Source organism: Pyrus communis, chromosome 10 (assembly GCF_041283825.1).
Source record: "Pyrus communis isolate YQ-2024b chromosome 10, ASM4128382v1, whole genome shotgun sequence".
NCBI classification, from domain to species: domain Eukaryota; kingdom Viridiplantae; phylum Streptophyta; class Magnoliopsida; order Rosales; family Rosaceae; genus Pyrus; species Pyrus communis.
The window spans coordinates 30848467-30863862 of record NC_142574.1 but is presented as its reverse complement, the minus strand read 5'-3'; the positions used below and the strand labels follow the sequence as shown (position 1 = coordinate 30863862).

The 15396-nt window shown below is 36.0% G+C and overlaps 2 protein-coding genes across 4 annotated transcripts; one reads left to right on the top strand and one right to left on the bottom strand.

Annotated features, from left to right (window-relative positions):
- Positions 1-1051: 1051 nt before the first annotated feature.
- On the top strand, positions 1052-4777 carry LOC137729757 (serine carboxypeptidase-like 31). 2 transcript variants are annotated; one of them, XM_068468777.2, is made up of 10 exons: positions 1052-1445; positions 2075-2182; positions 2542-2637; positions 2849-2941; positions 3033-3115; positions 3217-3504; positions 3709-3839; positions 3991-4086; positions 4180-4285; positions 4427-4777. In XM_068468777.2, the coding sequence occupies exons 1-10, from the start codon at positions 1166-1168 to the stop codon at positions 4574-4576; spliced, it is 1431 nt and encodes a 476-aa protein (XP_068324878.2). In that variant the 5' UTR covers positions 1052-1165; the 3' UTR covers positions 4577-4777. The 2 variants fall into 2 exon arrangements, with proteins under 2 accessions (XP_068324878.2, XP_088534922.1); XM_088678796.1 differs by having other exon boundaries at positions 1084-1445; positions 2530-2637.
- Positions 4778-8559: 3782 nt separating this feature from the next.
- Positions 8560-10175, bottom strand: LOC137729475 (NAC transcription factor 25-like). Of its 2 annotated transcripts, none has more exons than XM_088678595.1 (3): positions 9893-10175; positions 9464-9789; positions 8560-9220 (listed from the first exon to the last, which is right to left on the bottom strand). In XM_088678595.1, the coding sequence occupies exons 1-3, from the start codon at positions 10074-10076 to the stop codon at positions 8642-8644; spliced, it is 1089 nt and encodes a 362-aa protein (XP_088534721.1). In that variant the 5' UTR covers positions 10077-10175; the 3' UTR covers positions 8560-8641. The 2 variants fall into 2 exon arrangements, with proteins under 2 accessions (XP_088534721.1, XP_068324538.2); XM_068468437.2 differs by having other exon boundaries at positions 8560-9253; positions 9893-10174.
- Positions 10176-15396: the final 5221 nt, after the last annotated feature.

Here is a 15396-nt window from a genome sequence, read left to right as displayed (position 1 = left end):
AGTCGGCTAAGTCTCTTCTAGGAGAAGGACTATTGTGGCCAATTATGCGAGTCATCTAGCTCAGGTAGTTGATGCATTCAGGGGAAACTGAGCAGTCACACACCCCATCCACGTCTGGATATTCCGTATTAGTTTACCCTCTCTTAATGAGAGAACACACACCATGTCTGCAAGGGCAAGGGCATCTTCTGTTGTCACAGGCGGGGTTTAGTTTGTTTATGCATTATGCCCAAACTTGTGAATAATTCCTTCAATCTTCATTGAAAATAGAGAAATGTATTAACTTTGCTTGTAGGCAGTAATAGCATAACAACTGATAATCCTTGGCAAGGTCTTGTTCGTCAAGCTATTTGAGTCTTCGAACTTTATTTATCTTGAACAGGGTCCAAGGAATGGTTGGAGGTCACACGTAATACTTTCTTAGGTTGTAGGCATTCCATTGCTTTTCGATTTCCTAGATGGGACCCATCTTTTTGGAGCCTTCCCAGTGGCGGTGATGAAGGCTTTTATGAGGACTAAGTGTCCTGTGTTGACTTGAAAGAAGGAACCTGAAATACAGATTTTCGAATTAATACGGGTAATGAGAACATCATCCCACTTTATGGGCCTACGAGTTATATTTCGAAAATCCAACTGTACAACTCATAGGTCATCTTGAAAAGATCTTTTGTGCCAAAAATAAAAAGAATACGAAACTGTATGGTTGTTGAATTGAAAGAGAAGTGCTCGAAATACAGATTTTTGAATTAAAACGGATAATGAAAATATCATCTCACTTTATAGGTCTACAAGTTATATTTCGAAAATCCAACTGTACATCTCATAGGTCAGTTCATGTCATCGCCAACCCACACACTAGGCAATGGAGGTACCACTTATCACACTCCTCTCCTGCATGAATACCCTAGTAGCTGAGCCTGCGTAATTAACCCACGTCAGATGTCAATGCCAGATTCCTCAACGAAATTAAAAAAATTACATTGCCACGTAGATATCTACTTTCTTTTTCTTTCCTAGCTTTTTAATTTTTTTTCAATTTTATATCATCCTCGTATGGTTTCTTATAAATAGAGACGTGGATTCGCTTATGTTTCATCCTTGTTTTGTGGTAGCTGTCTCTAGCTAAGACATAGTTTGAGTTTTGTACTTCCATATATCCAACAATATGAATTTTGTACAAAAAGCGACAGTTTTCTTTGTTTTGGCTCTTTTTGCACTGCTGTTTGTGGAGCCTGTTTCGGGTAGAAGGAAACGGTCTAGTACTGAGAAACGGATGAGGACTCAGGACCTTGTCACCAACTTGCCCGGCCAGCCTGCTGCAGACTTCAAGCACTACGCAGGCTATGTGACCGTGAACGAAACAAATGGGAGGGCTCTTTTTTACTGGTTTTATGAGGCTGCGTCCAACCCAGATGGAAAACCTCTGGTGTTGTGGCTTAATGGAGGTGAGCACTCATGAGCAATATCAAAACTGTATATTATATATGATCAGTGCCTTAATCATGGTGATACCTGACTAAAACCACTTAATTAATTTGACTAAGCATGAGAAAAAGATTTATACATGACCGATCAATTTGTTTTTGGATTTTAAACCTGATCATCTTAGCCGGGAACAATTATTAATCAGCTTGCAATTATCTTTTTAGCGATATAGATATATTCCATGCTATTAAGTGTGTGTGTGTGTGTGTGTGTGAATATATATATATATATATATATATTTATGTATGTATCCATTTTGGACTAAGTATGCAATTATCTATATGCCAAATACATAATCATGCATGTGTGGAGGAGGAAGCAAACCACAGGTTCCTTGATATCTTCATGTTTCCTAACCTTTAGACAGTTCGTCATGCTATAAACATTCTAATTTTGTGTTAATGAACAATTACATAAAGTTTGTATTCGATTATGGGGTGGTTAATTATCCTATTGTACTTGCTTTAGTGGAGGTCATCCTTTGTCCTTTCCAACTCATCCAAAGAGTGTTCAATGATACATAATCCCCACCTGCAACTTTTTGCCTCTTATGTTATATGCTGAGGTGACAAGATGCTCTATGTTTCAGGTCCTGGGTGCTCTTCTGTGGGATATGGAGCAACCCAAGAGATTGGTCCATTCATAGTGGACACTGATGGACATGGAATTAAATCTAATAACTACTCATGGAATAAAGGTATTGGGTGCTTCAAATTTCATAATCAAACCAGCCACGTTATAAGAGAAATAGAGAGACTGTTATATGTCAATGGTTGTGCTATGCAATCAGTTGTGTATCTTCCACGTTATGGGAGAGACAGGCTAAATCATTTGTTGCACCTAAAGTTCTGCCTTGCATTCTAGCGGATTTTACCATGCAACTGGTTTTATATCTCTGCTATCTTTCTCTCTCATTAAGTGACCTAGTCGGTAATGAGAGAGAACTAAATGAGATATACCATTGGTTGCACTCAAAATTATGTCATATGTTTTACACTTAAACATCACATTTGCTTCTAGTAATTGTGCGCCCTAATTTGCAAGTGTATGACGCAGAGGCCAACATGTTATTCTTGGAATCTCCAGTTGGGGTTGGCTTTTCATACTCTAATACAACTAGTGATTATGATAATCTCGGAGATGGCTTTACAGGTCAGTTACTTTAAAAGTTGACTGCTATATATTTCTCTAGCAATTGGTATTACTATTTGCAATAATAAGCAAGTATTACTGCTCTATTTATTTTCCAAACATGTTAATTTATATATTTTGACCTAATTAATGACGAGTCTCATGACTGTTAGAAGATTTTTAATCTGGTTTTCTGATATGTTTTTCATTCTGTTCCTTGGATTTAATTCAGCGAATGATGCGTATAACTTCTTGCATAAGTGGTATCTCAAGTTCCCATCATACAGAAGAAGGACCTTCTACATTTCTGGAGAGAGTTATGCAGGTAAGTCACTCTCAGTCCCTCACCCTTTTGACCATGTGCTGCAACTGAACTTCCTTTGTGTACTCTAATTCTTCTCGTTCTTTGTTAACAGGAAAGTATGTTCCGGAACTCGCTGAGCTCATATATGACAAGAACAATAATCCTTCCCTCCATATTGATCTCAAGGGTATCCTGGTATGGTCATTTGGGAAACAATAAAAAGGATCTAGCTCCGTTTAGACATCAAATAAGTAAATAAAAAATTGTCATTTCAATTTCTTGTGTTTGATGTACAGTTGGGTAATCCTGAAACATCTGATGCTGATGACTGGAGAGGTCTGGTAGATTATGCTTGGAGTCATGCTGTGATATCAGACGAAACTCACAAAGTAATAGGCGAAAGCTGTGATTTCGACAGAAATGATACTTGGAGTAACAAGGATTGTACTCTAGCTGTGGAAGAATTGCTAAAACAGTATGGGGAGATAGATATTTACAGCCTTTACACCTCAGTCTGCATCGGCGATATGGCAAGTTCAAATGATGGTTCGATACACGTCATGATGAAGCGCACATCTACGATGGTGAGTAAACCTTTTTTTTTTTTAAATAAATTTTATAAACCAGTACAGTGATATACAGATATATTATGTCCTTAATTCTACAATTTTAGGAGAGAATTGGTATATCAACTTTTTTCATCAGAACATGCTGTACTTATGAATTGGGTTCAACAGATATTTTAGGCACATTTAGTTAGTTTAATGTTCATGATTAATTCTTATCAGATGCCAAGGATTATGGGTGGCTACGATCCATGTCTCGATGAATATTCAAAAACCTTCTATAACAGACCAGATGTGCAAAAGGCCCTCCATGTTAGTGATGGCGTCCGGCTCAAGAACTGGAGCATCTGCAAGTAATTACCGCTGCCTCCCTCTCGGTCTTTTCTGAAAGTAGCAGTTATAATTCATTTTAATATGTTTTCCAAGGTCATTTATCTTTAATATATGTATATTCAAGAAATTCCAACTTGCTGAGAACATGTTCTTCAACTATTTTGGTTGTAGCAAAAAAATATTCGACGACTGGGCATATACGAAGCCGTCTGTTCTCCCTATATACAAGAAACTCATTGCAGCAGGGCTTAGAATATGGGTGTACAGGTAGATGTTTCCTGCCTCAGCATCGATTTCCTTGATAAATATAAAAAATATGAAACCCCGCCGGCTTATGTTTTTATTTTTCGGATGGCTCAGCGGAGACACAGATGGAAGAGTTCCTGTGCTTTCCACAAGATACAGCTTGAGTGCTCTGGGATTGCCTATTACTAAAGCATGGAGACCTTGGTACCACGAGAAGCAGGTAATTAGTTGATTAATTAGCTAGCTTTAAAAATTGAAGTTGGCATAAATAATTAAAACTATGATGATATAGCTTTTTTCTGTTCTCTGTTAATTCAACTTTACCAAATTAATTGATCTGGGATTGTGGTATATGTTGCAGGTCAGTGGATGGTTTCAAGAATATGAAGGTCTTACATTTGCAACATTTAGAGGAGCTGGGCATGCAGTTCCCTGCTTCAAACCAAGCAACTCACTAGCTTTATTCACGTCTTTTCTTCTTGGTGAACCTCTGCCCGCCTCTCGAGTGTAACTAATTAAAGTAGATCCTATATTAATCTGTATAGGGCTCAAAATGATTTTGCCCTTAGTACTATACCAACTATTGCTAGACGACATATGTAGTAGAAGACTATATATAGCCAAAATAAAGGATAACAATGTTGGTTTACACATCAAGAGGGGTAACCCTTCAAATATTTCTATATAAAATAAAGCCCTCGGTGCCAAGAAATTAACGAGTATTATATACAAAACTACGGATGCAAAATAAAACCTTCAGATACCATTCAAATGTTCTGGTATCTACTTTTCTGAGTGGTTCTTTGTATATTCAAGTTTCGTATCTGTACACCTATCAATTTTTTTAGGGTTTTTACCTCGTTTGGTCTTGAAATTGAACCTTTCAATCAAAAGGTCCTTGGAATAGAAAATCCTTCAATTTGGTAATGAGTCTCAAAATCAATTTGGTTCTTCTGTTACCTTTTTGTCAAATTTTCTGTTAGTGTGTTGATGTGATACACATATAAGTCTCACTCAGACCAACATCTAAAATATCAACTGTCGACCATATATCCTAGCTCAGACCAACATCTAGAGTATCAGTTGTGGATACCAATCACAATTAACCGGAATACTATCTATTTTTAGCATTAGAAAGAGCAAACGAGGGGGCTGGGTGCATTATGAAATAATTTCCGAGAAATATTTGAAATGTTTGTCTGTGAAGGAGAATGAATACTAAGTTGAATGGTGGGTGAAAAGACAGAAGAAAGTAAGCTTTCGTACCCAGATATCCTCCGCCCCATCTGCGCCCCACACGCTCCCACCCTAATCGCAGCCCAACAATACCCGCACCCCTTCATCTGCCTCTTGAATTCGAGACCAATCAGATAACCCAAAAATTCAACCTTTCAAGTTGGGTAAGGGAAATGAGTGTAAAAAAAAAATAAAAAATGAGTGTTTAGAGAAAAATAAATTCATAAAATGTAAATGAAAAAATTATTTTGGGTGTTCAAAGAAATGAAGTAAATTAGATGTTCAGAAAAGACAAAAGTGTATAGAGACCAAATTTGAGTGTACAAAGAATCACTCTTTTTTTCTAGTAAGTACCCATTAGTCATTTTGAAATTACTAATTTTATTTGATTAGGCTCAATGGACAATCGACATTATGCCACTGTCATGGAATGGCTCAAGGGGTTTCAATATTTTGCACAAGTTACAAGCAATATGGGAGGCAGTGGGAATTAACACACAACTTCATGTGTAAGGGTAAATGCTTTTAATTACTTGAACTACAAGTCTCTTACGATTTTTTTGAACAATTTCAAGTTACACAATCGGTGCACAAATAAGAGTGTGGACGTGGGTTGTGATGTCGATCTGTCATGATGGAAATGAAAATGATATCTCCTTTTCAATGTTTAGATGATTATGAAATGCCTATACTATACTAAGATTTTGGGTGACTTTCGATTTCTATTCCAAAATGGACTAATTATGTGGATATTTTCATAAAGATATTTTGTTCTCTTTCTTAACTAGAGAAAGTGATTGCTTACAAAGCATGTTTAATTAGGTGGTAATGAAGATATGATGTCTTATATATATATATATATATATATATATATATATATATATATATATATTTATATAGAAAGCATTATTCCGTGGATCCATAATTTCTTACTTCCACAAGATACAAATATGTCTTCTTGACATTTACAAAACATCATGTAAAAGATCTTAGTTTTTTGTACGATGATAATGGTAAGGAGATCACATATTTATACTCTACTTGTATACCATTTCATGCAATAAGTGATGTATACAATCAACATTCAATTGATGAGATAAATTCATTAATTGACATAACATCTACACATCACTTATGACATCGTATGGTACACAAATGTGATATAAAAATGATGTCTCCCTAGGGTTTTCCAGACCTTGCATTGCATATTATTTTGCGAACTATGCTTCTCTGCTAAAAAAAAAAGCGACAAGTACTATTGAAAAACCAATCACAAATTGACACGTGTTTGAATAATTGAATTTAAATTGTATTTGGACACTTGTCCATTTATGATTGGATTTTAACAGTACTTCATGCTCTTTTTTCAGTAGCGAAACATAATTTTTATTTTTCTAATCAATTAAGATTTAGGGCAAATAGGTCAAGGACACGTACGCTATGAACTGCAGCCAATCAAGAAAACGCGACAATTAGGTGGAAGTGCTTTTGAGATAAGCCTGCCATTACCAGGGCGATACATAATGTGCATTAGAAATTAGAATTAGAGAAAAAATTAGCTCGGATGAAATATTCTATCGCGTCATTAAATGCCAACTTTTGCCACTTTGACATCTGAAACCCAAAATCTCATCTTGTAATCAACGGCGGATGGCGACATGGAATAATCATGCATCATTTCGTGGAAAATATTGGCCTCACTGATTCTCTCCCCATTTTCCATATCTTCATATATTATCTTAGGCTTTTCTTCCTACATTCAATTAGATTTGCGCCACTTGGCTGTCAATAATCACTATCAGTCCTTTTAATATTATGGTTTGTGTCCATATCATATGTTTTATAAAGTCTCGAAAATTCTATGCCATTAGTTTTTTTTGTTTTTTTTCCCGAAGCCCAAGGTATACTGCGCCCCGGAACTACTTAATAAATTAATTCTAAACTGATAAAGGTTTATTTTGATAATATTTCTTGTTAAAGTTTTAAAATAATATAACAAGGTATAAAGAACATTTGTGTCTTGTCCAAAAAGAAAAAAAGATGGTAATATCTACAACAAAAATATAAAACGAAATCCTTTGTTTTGATGAAGATACAAAATCATACATTTAGTTAGACAGAATTTAACATTTCATGTTAAAAATGAAAGAGATTAAACAAATGAAATAAGGCCCTGCTAGCCGATAGCTAAACCCTAGCTTGTCAAAAGAAAGTAAATATATTGGAGACAACTAAAAAATCTGAAAGAAGCTTCGTGCAAGTTTGTGATGAGAATGAATCCTGTATAGACTTATAAGTAATTGGTCTATTTCATATTGCTAATTGGTTTTATAGTGGAACCTCAATTTTTTTATGGTATCACATCAGGGGGTCCAATGTGTGAAGCCCATCAGACACACGTACTTCACATCACCCGATTTGTGTTGTCTACGTGCTAGGTTTGAAAATTTGCCACACTTAAGGGGTATGTTGAGAATGAATCTCACATTGACGAGAGATGACATTGCATGTGCTTATAAGTTATAAGTAATTGAACTAATCTTCATATTACAAATTAGTTTTATAGTGGAACCTCAACTCTTTCAGTTTGTTGTATGCACGCCTAGTTAACGTCATTAGATTACAGTAGATTAAAGTCGTTTTAATAGTTCTAAAAATTCTAGCTTTTAATCGAAGGGTTTTTGGGCTGGCCTACATAGGTTTTAAATTTATTAAAATAAAGAAAATAATTCTAACAATTAAAACCATTTTTCCAAGAAAAATCGAATTGCCTAGTGCTGTTCTATAAATGTGCAAAATATATAAATAAAAAGAAGGTCGAAAATTATTAGTGTATATTAAGTAATTGTGCATAAATGTAGATAACATCTCATATGGGTTTATGGTACGTAATTGAGAAACATCTCATGTGGCTTAAGTATGGCCTGGTGAGGGAACTGGCTAGAATTTTACCAAGATAATTTCAGATCACGCCACATTTTTTTTTCTTTTGATACACCTATCATTCATACCACATTAAAAAAATAAGGAATAGATTGTCCTGATGGTTAGGCGTGCTAAACTCATTAGTGTACATTAGCGTAGAATATCGTTTTTAATTTAAAAATAAATAAATCAAGGTTTCTATATATTCACACTTAATACAAATTAGAGTTGGATAAGACTATCAAATTAATTTTTTTTATCAATTGTTTAAGTATCTACATATAACATATTTGTTTTCGCCTATATAACAAGTATATAATTTGAGAGTGAAACTAAACTAAAAATTTAAATCACATGTTCATTAAAAAAAATATAATAACATAAAACATATATACGAAACCTTACCAAAACCAAACTAGGAATTCCAGTTCATGCTTGGGAGTTGAAACTGTGGGCGCAGAACCCCATCTCCTAGCAACTCAAGAAGTGCAGCATTAGCGTGAAACGGTGCCGTACCCTGTGGCGTCTGATTCAGCATAGAAACAAAGGAGTTGTTTTCATTGATGAGATCAGCATGAAACTTTTTTCTCGATGAAGTAGTTGTAGCAGCAGCAGTCCCTATCGATCCCACGTCGTTCCAAAACGGCGAAGGAAGATGACGTTTCAAGGGTAGGCTGCTTTTTGAGATGGAAGTTGATATAGCGCCAAACTGATCATGATCATGATCATGATGATGATGATGAGAGTGAGAGCCTGGTTGATGATCGCTTGACGATAGTATGCCCTCGAGATAGCTCTCGTGATTATCGCTTTCTAGCAACGCGGTGTAATCTGTAGTTGGCAGCTTTGATGATGGCAGCGGCGGCAGCGGTGGTGTTTTTTGAGTTGGCAGTATTGACGGGTGGAGAAACATATCTTCCATAGAACTATTAGAGTCCTCGGCCTTGTGAAGAAAATGATCACCATCTAAAGACATCACAGGCCCTTTGTTTTTCTTATAAATCCGACACAAAACCCAATCATCAAGCTACAACAACAACATGATCAAGAATACATAACAAGGAATAGATCATACAGTCATGACAAATAAAATGAGCACTAGATATATGTCGCACATGATGGCGTGAGTGAAAGTGCTATTCGTGAACTGTGCCTGATAACACGATATGCCGTACACTTTCAGTCAGGCCGTCTTGTGCTACACATGTCTTTTTTGTTGTACAAAAGAAGTGCATACCCTTAGGGATGGTTTTTTGTTAGCTGGATCAGGAGGCTTAGTAGTACTACAACTCATGTTGATGGTGGTGGTGGTGTTGTTGACAAGCCGATACTCGTGCATAATCCAATTGGTTTTAGTCCCTTTTGGGGGCTTCCCTCCATAGAAAACAAGAGCTTTTTTCACACCGACTTTGTGGTTTCCGACTGATGATAGAACAGGCTTATCCGTCCCAGTCGCCTTCCAATACCCTGAAGTTGCTGCCCTGTTTGGCCGCGCCCCATTCGGATACTTCCGGTCCCTTGGGCTGAAAAAATACCACTCTTGCTCCCCAAACGTCGCCTTACCTATATCACCAAAACCAAAATCAAAATTTTCCCAAAATTGAAATTTAATTTCAGACGCGAATTAGGTCAGTTCGTATCATGTAAAAAAACCAAAGAAACGTACTTGGCAGTTCCCATGGATCAAACTTGTACAAGTCGACCTCCGCGATGATGGCGACCGGAAGCGGGATGGAGGCGGCCTTTTTCTTGAGGTAATGGACCACCAGTTCTTCGTCCGTCGGGTGAAACCGGAACCCCGGCGGGAGCTGCGGGTGCTGTAAAACCGATGATGAATTTGTGCTCTCCATCAAAATTCTCCCTCTTAACAAATAATTAATATTTGAAAGAAAAGAAAAATACGAATATGAATTGATGAAGATTTAGAAAGGGTTTGAGAGTTGGCAGTGGGAGCTGGATATAAAAGACAGTAGGGGAACAGGTGATCGGCCGACATGTGGATTTTCTACGCAATGGTTTGGCGACACGTGGGGGTTGGGGACCACGAATATGCAAGGGGGCGGGACAGGTTTTGTGGGTCGGAGTTTTGGAACTGCCTGTGCGCCTTTCATGTCATGCTTTTCTTGTTGGACAGCCAAACACTACCTCCAAATAACAGATTTTATGAGAGAGAGAGAGAGAGCATGTTGTAGATTCCATTTTCTCAATTTGTAGATGAACCAAAAACAGAAGGGAAGGTCCTGATGTAATCTGTGATCTTCTCATTGAGGATATGGTACTTTTTTGTGATCTTTATATTAGTGATGAACGCTCTTTTTCTCTCGTTCGAGTTGAAATTCCCGACAAAGTTTTTATTGAAACCCATTCTATGTACCCTATCTTTAATGTTGTACGTATTCAATTTTCAATGAATATCGTAAGGGAAAATTACACCTACCTCTTGAACTTGTCTTTTACTTTTGTTTACCAGGTGAGTGAGTTCATTGCTTGTAGATGTGATTGACTTAAATTTTTTTGTAATAGATGTTAATTAAAGGCAACAAGCTTTATTGGATTGAATCTATAGTCAGGCGGATAACATGTTTACTTACTTAAAATAGGGCTAGGTTAAGAGGAAATAGGCATATACGAGTTATCAACTTTTCAAATAAAAAAAAAATACAAAGTAACCAATCTAATGTCTAAGTTTTTAGAAATTGGATTACAAATTTTAATATGGAAATTAACATATTTTTTTTTATTAATTCATATGTATTAAAAACACATGAAAATCCAAAATGGAATAACATTAACATTCATTTCTCATAAGTAAACACGTCAAGTTAGCGCAGTTTCCACTACTAGCTCCTCATTGCATGCGTATTAATTAATTTAGAAGCTCAAGTAACTAGTGATCAAATTAATTTAGCCATTTAAAATAAGACCCAAATGACATTTGAATTGTAATTTACCCATATAACTAATAACGCGGCCTAGCTATGGCTAGCTAGCCCTAGCTAGAAGATTCAGTTGAATGTTATTTTCTAATTTCCATTTAGGTAATTAAAACGCAATCATCTATTGGCTCATTTGGTTGTATTATTACTTCGATTTGTACATATTATCACATGGGCGAGTACTACTGATCCATGGAATCAATTATACAGGCCTAATCATTCATGGATGGACTTTGACGGATTTGGATCCCATCCGGATCCAAATATCTTAATCATTCATCATGTGATCCGTACGATGTATATTGAACAGTTAGGATATGGGGATTTTTAAGATCCCTATAAAATGAATCCGGAGAGAATCCTCTTCCGACTTTGACTACTAAACGAATGGTCCATGTTACTTTTGTCCACTCAATTTGCTTTCAATAACCAAACGGTGGTATAGTGATGCTCACTTAAGGTCCTTGTTTTGAGAGCATGTGAGGACCTCTTTCATGTGAGTTGTTAGATTAATCTAACGATAGCTAAGCTTATTAACTAAAATAAGTTAGCGTAAATTTTACCCTCTCAAGTTTGTGGTCGATTTCAATTTCTTATAACATTTTAAAACATTTCAATTTCATACATTTACTTATCATTTTATTTCAATTTCATACATCCGTTAGAAAATCCATTAAGTAAATCGTTAAGTAATGATGTGACAAATATGAGATCCACATTTGTGCTGACATGGCTACCAAATTTATGCCACGTGACAAAAATAATAATTTTTATGCATTTAAAATATAATAATTCACCCTATTTAAAATTAAAAAAAAAAAAAAAAAAAAAAAACCCAGACACCCATCTTCCCCCCTCGACCCACCTCCCTCTCCTCCACTATCTTCACCTCCCCCCTCCCATCCAAAAACCCATCTTCCCCCCTCGACCCACCTCTCTCTCCTCCACTCTCTTCACCTCCCCTCCCATCCAAAAACCCACCCCACCCCACCCAAAACCCCAAAAAACCCAACTGTTCAACCCAAAACCCACCTGTCTCATGCCTCATCACCCTACCCCATTTCTCCCTTCTCTCATCTGCAACCCCACCCACCTTTCTCTCCTCTGCAACTCGCACCCACCCTCCCTTCTCTCCTCTTCATCATTGACTCCATCCACCAACAACCATCATCTTTGTCTTCGCGCCTCCTTCCACGGCTAAGCCCAGCAAACCGTAAACCCTAATTGTCTAACCTTCAAATTAAACGGTGCAAGAGACTCAACAGCGGTGGTGGGCGCGGGATTGCTGCTGCATTTTGCTGGCCTTGAAGATTGTGCTGGGCTGTGGGAGCAGAGGAAGATGGCAGAGGCGGTTTGGACTTCTATTATTCATCTTCGACTTGATTTCACAGGCCATGGCTACAGGTTGAGCAACTAGGTTTTTTGGGGTTTTGGGTGGGGTGTGGTAAGGGGGTTGCGGGTAAGGTAGGGGTGGGTGGGGTGGGATGGGGGGTTTGGGTTGCAGGGAAGGGGAAGGGGTCGGGGAAGAAAGATGGGTTTTTTTTTTTTTTTTTTTTTTTTTTTTTTTTTTTTTTATATTTTAATAGGGTAAATTATTATATTTTAAATGCATAAAAAATAAATTTTTTTTTGCAGGCACAAATTTGGTAGTCACGTCAACACAAATGTGGATCTCATATTTGCCACGTTATCACTTAACGGATTTTCTAATGGATGTATGAAATTGAAATAAAATGATAAGTAAGTGTATGAAATTGAAATGTTTGAAAAATATTGTAACAAATTGAAATCGACCCCAAACATAAGGAGGTAAAATGTAATTTACCCAATAAGCTATGTTGTACCTAAACAAATCTAGCACAGGAACCAATTAAAAAAAGAAGAAGGGGATCAATCTCTTCCGGTCAACGAGAAATCTTTGATTGTGACGAGAACATAGGTAATACATCACGTGTTTTTATGTAAGTGGTGAAATTTTTTATTTTTTAAGTTATTAACTTTTTAACACATATATCCCACCATTTGTATAATGACACATGATGTAGCATCTCGTGTGTTGATCACATTGAAAAATCTCTCCCAGTCGATGGAGAATAGCGTGCTATCGTTTGCACCTTGCTGATTATGTCCAACATCGAATCCCTTTCACTCGGAAATCCTTTCTCCGTCTTAATTTTTCATTTTTTGCCTATTAAAAATAAGGTCCGACTGGGATTTTGAGTCGTTTTTGTCAGATGAATTGAATTCTTGAATTGTTGAAGCAATTTCCAAAACCCAGAAATCCCTATTTTCAGATCGACCCAATCTCAATATTGTGGAATTGGGATTATGCGGATTTGAAAATTGTTGAATTTGTGGAACTGGATTTTGAAAAAAAAAATATTGGATGGTGTTGGCCCTGTTGCGTTTGCAAAGTTACTAAGGTTTTTATGTTATTGGATTTGTTGGATTTTCTTTACTCGATTTCATTCACGTTGATTGTTGGGATACACGATTAGGATGGCTGGGTTTTGCAGATGGAGGGAATATGCGAAACCTTCTTCCCTCTTTTTTTTTTTTTTATTTTATTTTTTTTATCATTTAATATTTTGTTTAGGTGTAACATGGAGTATTTAAGCTAATAAACATAGCTACCGTTAATTTAATCTATTGATTCGCATAAAAAGTTCCTCAAAATTAAGACCTTAGATGAGCATCGGTGGTGCTATCCATACACCTCTTTTTACATTTCACACACATCTCTAAATTTTTGACCGTTGGATCAAATGAAAGAAATTAATAAGAATGTATGGAAGATAAAAAAGAATGTATAAATAGCACCACCCTAACCAAAACCATCCATCACCATCCACAAATTATACAAACAAATGAGGTCATTTGCTTTGCTTCTATAGCTTTACATACCTTTGCAGTTTTGCTTCTGTACCATATCACATTGATCAGTGACTTGGGATGCTTTGAGCATCACAAAATCCAAACTTCGCTGATGAGATCTATTTAGTATTATTAATAGCCACATGCAGGCATAATATAAGTTATATTAGTGATCTGTGATCAGCTTATGATTGAGGGATGTGGAATTAATTTCTTCATTATCTGATGTTTAATTAAAGCTTAATTAGGGTCAATGATATAGTTGATGCATGATGATGATACAACTTAGCTTCGCTTTACCAAATGTAGTAAAAAAATTCTAATTTGAATGCACACTAATTTATTGGTGTGTTGATTGGAATACTTTTGGAAGAGCTAAAATCGCTATATGATTATAAAAAACACTAATGCAAATGTTTGAAAAAAAACGTAAACCATTTATAAGCTATAAAAGTGCTTTCTAAAAGCATTTATTTAAATTTCAATAAGAGAATTGTTATTAGCATTCCAAAAAATTCATTTGGCACTCTCAACTTTCTATAATTAAAAAGAAAAATACACTCGTAAGGAGTGTAGAATGAAAATTTTAGAATATTAATAACAGTTTCCTTTAATCAAAATGATTATAAAACGTTTAGGTAATCAACAAGTGGGTTGGCCCGGATGCCCGTGAACATAAAAAAAATTCTTTTCTTAATTAAAATTATAATCATATGACAGCTGCCATTATCATGTGTACTACAACATGGTGTTCTGTGGCTTAAAATCTGCGACCCATCACACTTCATTAGTTCATATCGTGCAAAATTGTGTAAACATGCACATGAGCATGCTCGAAGGTCAGATAGTATCTAGAACATCGTGGCTTCAAGTTAAAACAATTTTTAATCATTTTTGGCCCGACTTCAAAGTTCGAAATGAAATTAAGGCTTAATGAATAATGTTTCTAGAAAGAAGTCTCAAATTCCAGTTTGTCTTTAGCAAGTCATTTTCACTCCACTAATTGTCCTCTAAATCAATCAGAAATGTTCATTCAACTTTGAATTTTATATCAAAGACGGAAAATGAATGAAGATGTTTTCAATGTTTAATCTCAACCTTGATATTAAATCTTTAGATGGGTGACCAAAAATCTTTAGTGTTTGGTCACTGGCTGACCAAGAGAACAAACTCTTAATCGATATATCGAGTAGCCATCGTGACGCAATTATTTTATCTTTATATATAAAGCCAGGAGACCCTTTTGGGGTCACTGCCTTCACCAAAAAATTTAGGATAAAAATAACCCCCAAACAAAAAAATTCAAAAAAAATCCAAAATAATGCATCAAATAATAGATGAATAATTAATAAATAATACA

Excerpts from the sequence above, each read along its gene's own strand:
- LOC137729757 (XM_088678796.1), top strand. The coding sequence starts at position 1,166 with ATGAATTTTGTACAAAAAGCGACAGTTTTCTTTGTTTTGGCTCTTTTT. Across the intron at positions 2,942-3,032 it reads TTCTGGAGAGAGTTATGCAG|GAAAGTATGTTCCGGAACTC; the intron begins GTAAGTCACTCT and ends CTTTGTTAACAG. Across the intron at positions 3,840-3,990 it reads AAGAACTGGAGCATCTGCAA|CAAAAAAATATTCGACGACT; the intron begins GTAATTACCGCT and ends TTTTGGTTGTAG.
- LOC137729475 (XM_068468437.2), bottom strand. The coding sequence starts at position 10,076 with ATGGAGAGCACAAATTCATCATCGGTTTTACAGCACCCGCAGCTCCCG. Across the intron at positions 9,790-9,892 it reads TGATCCATGGGAACTGCCAA|GTAAGGCGACGTTTGGGGAG; the intron begins GTACGTTTCTTT and ends TTGGTGATATAG. Across the intron at positions 9,254-9,463 it reads ACAAAAAACCATCCCTAAGG|CTTGATGATTGGGTTTTGTG; the intron begins GTATGCACTTCT and ends TTGTTGTTGTAG.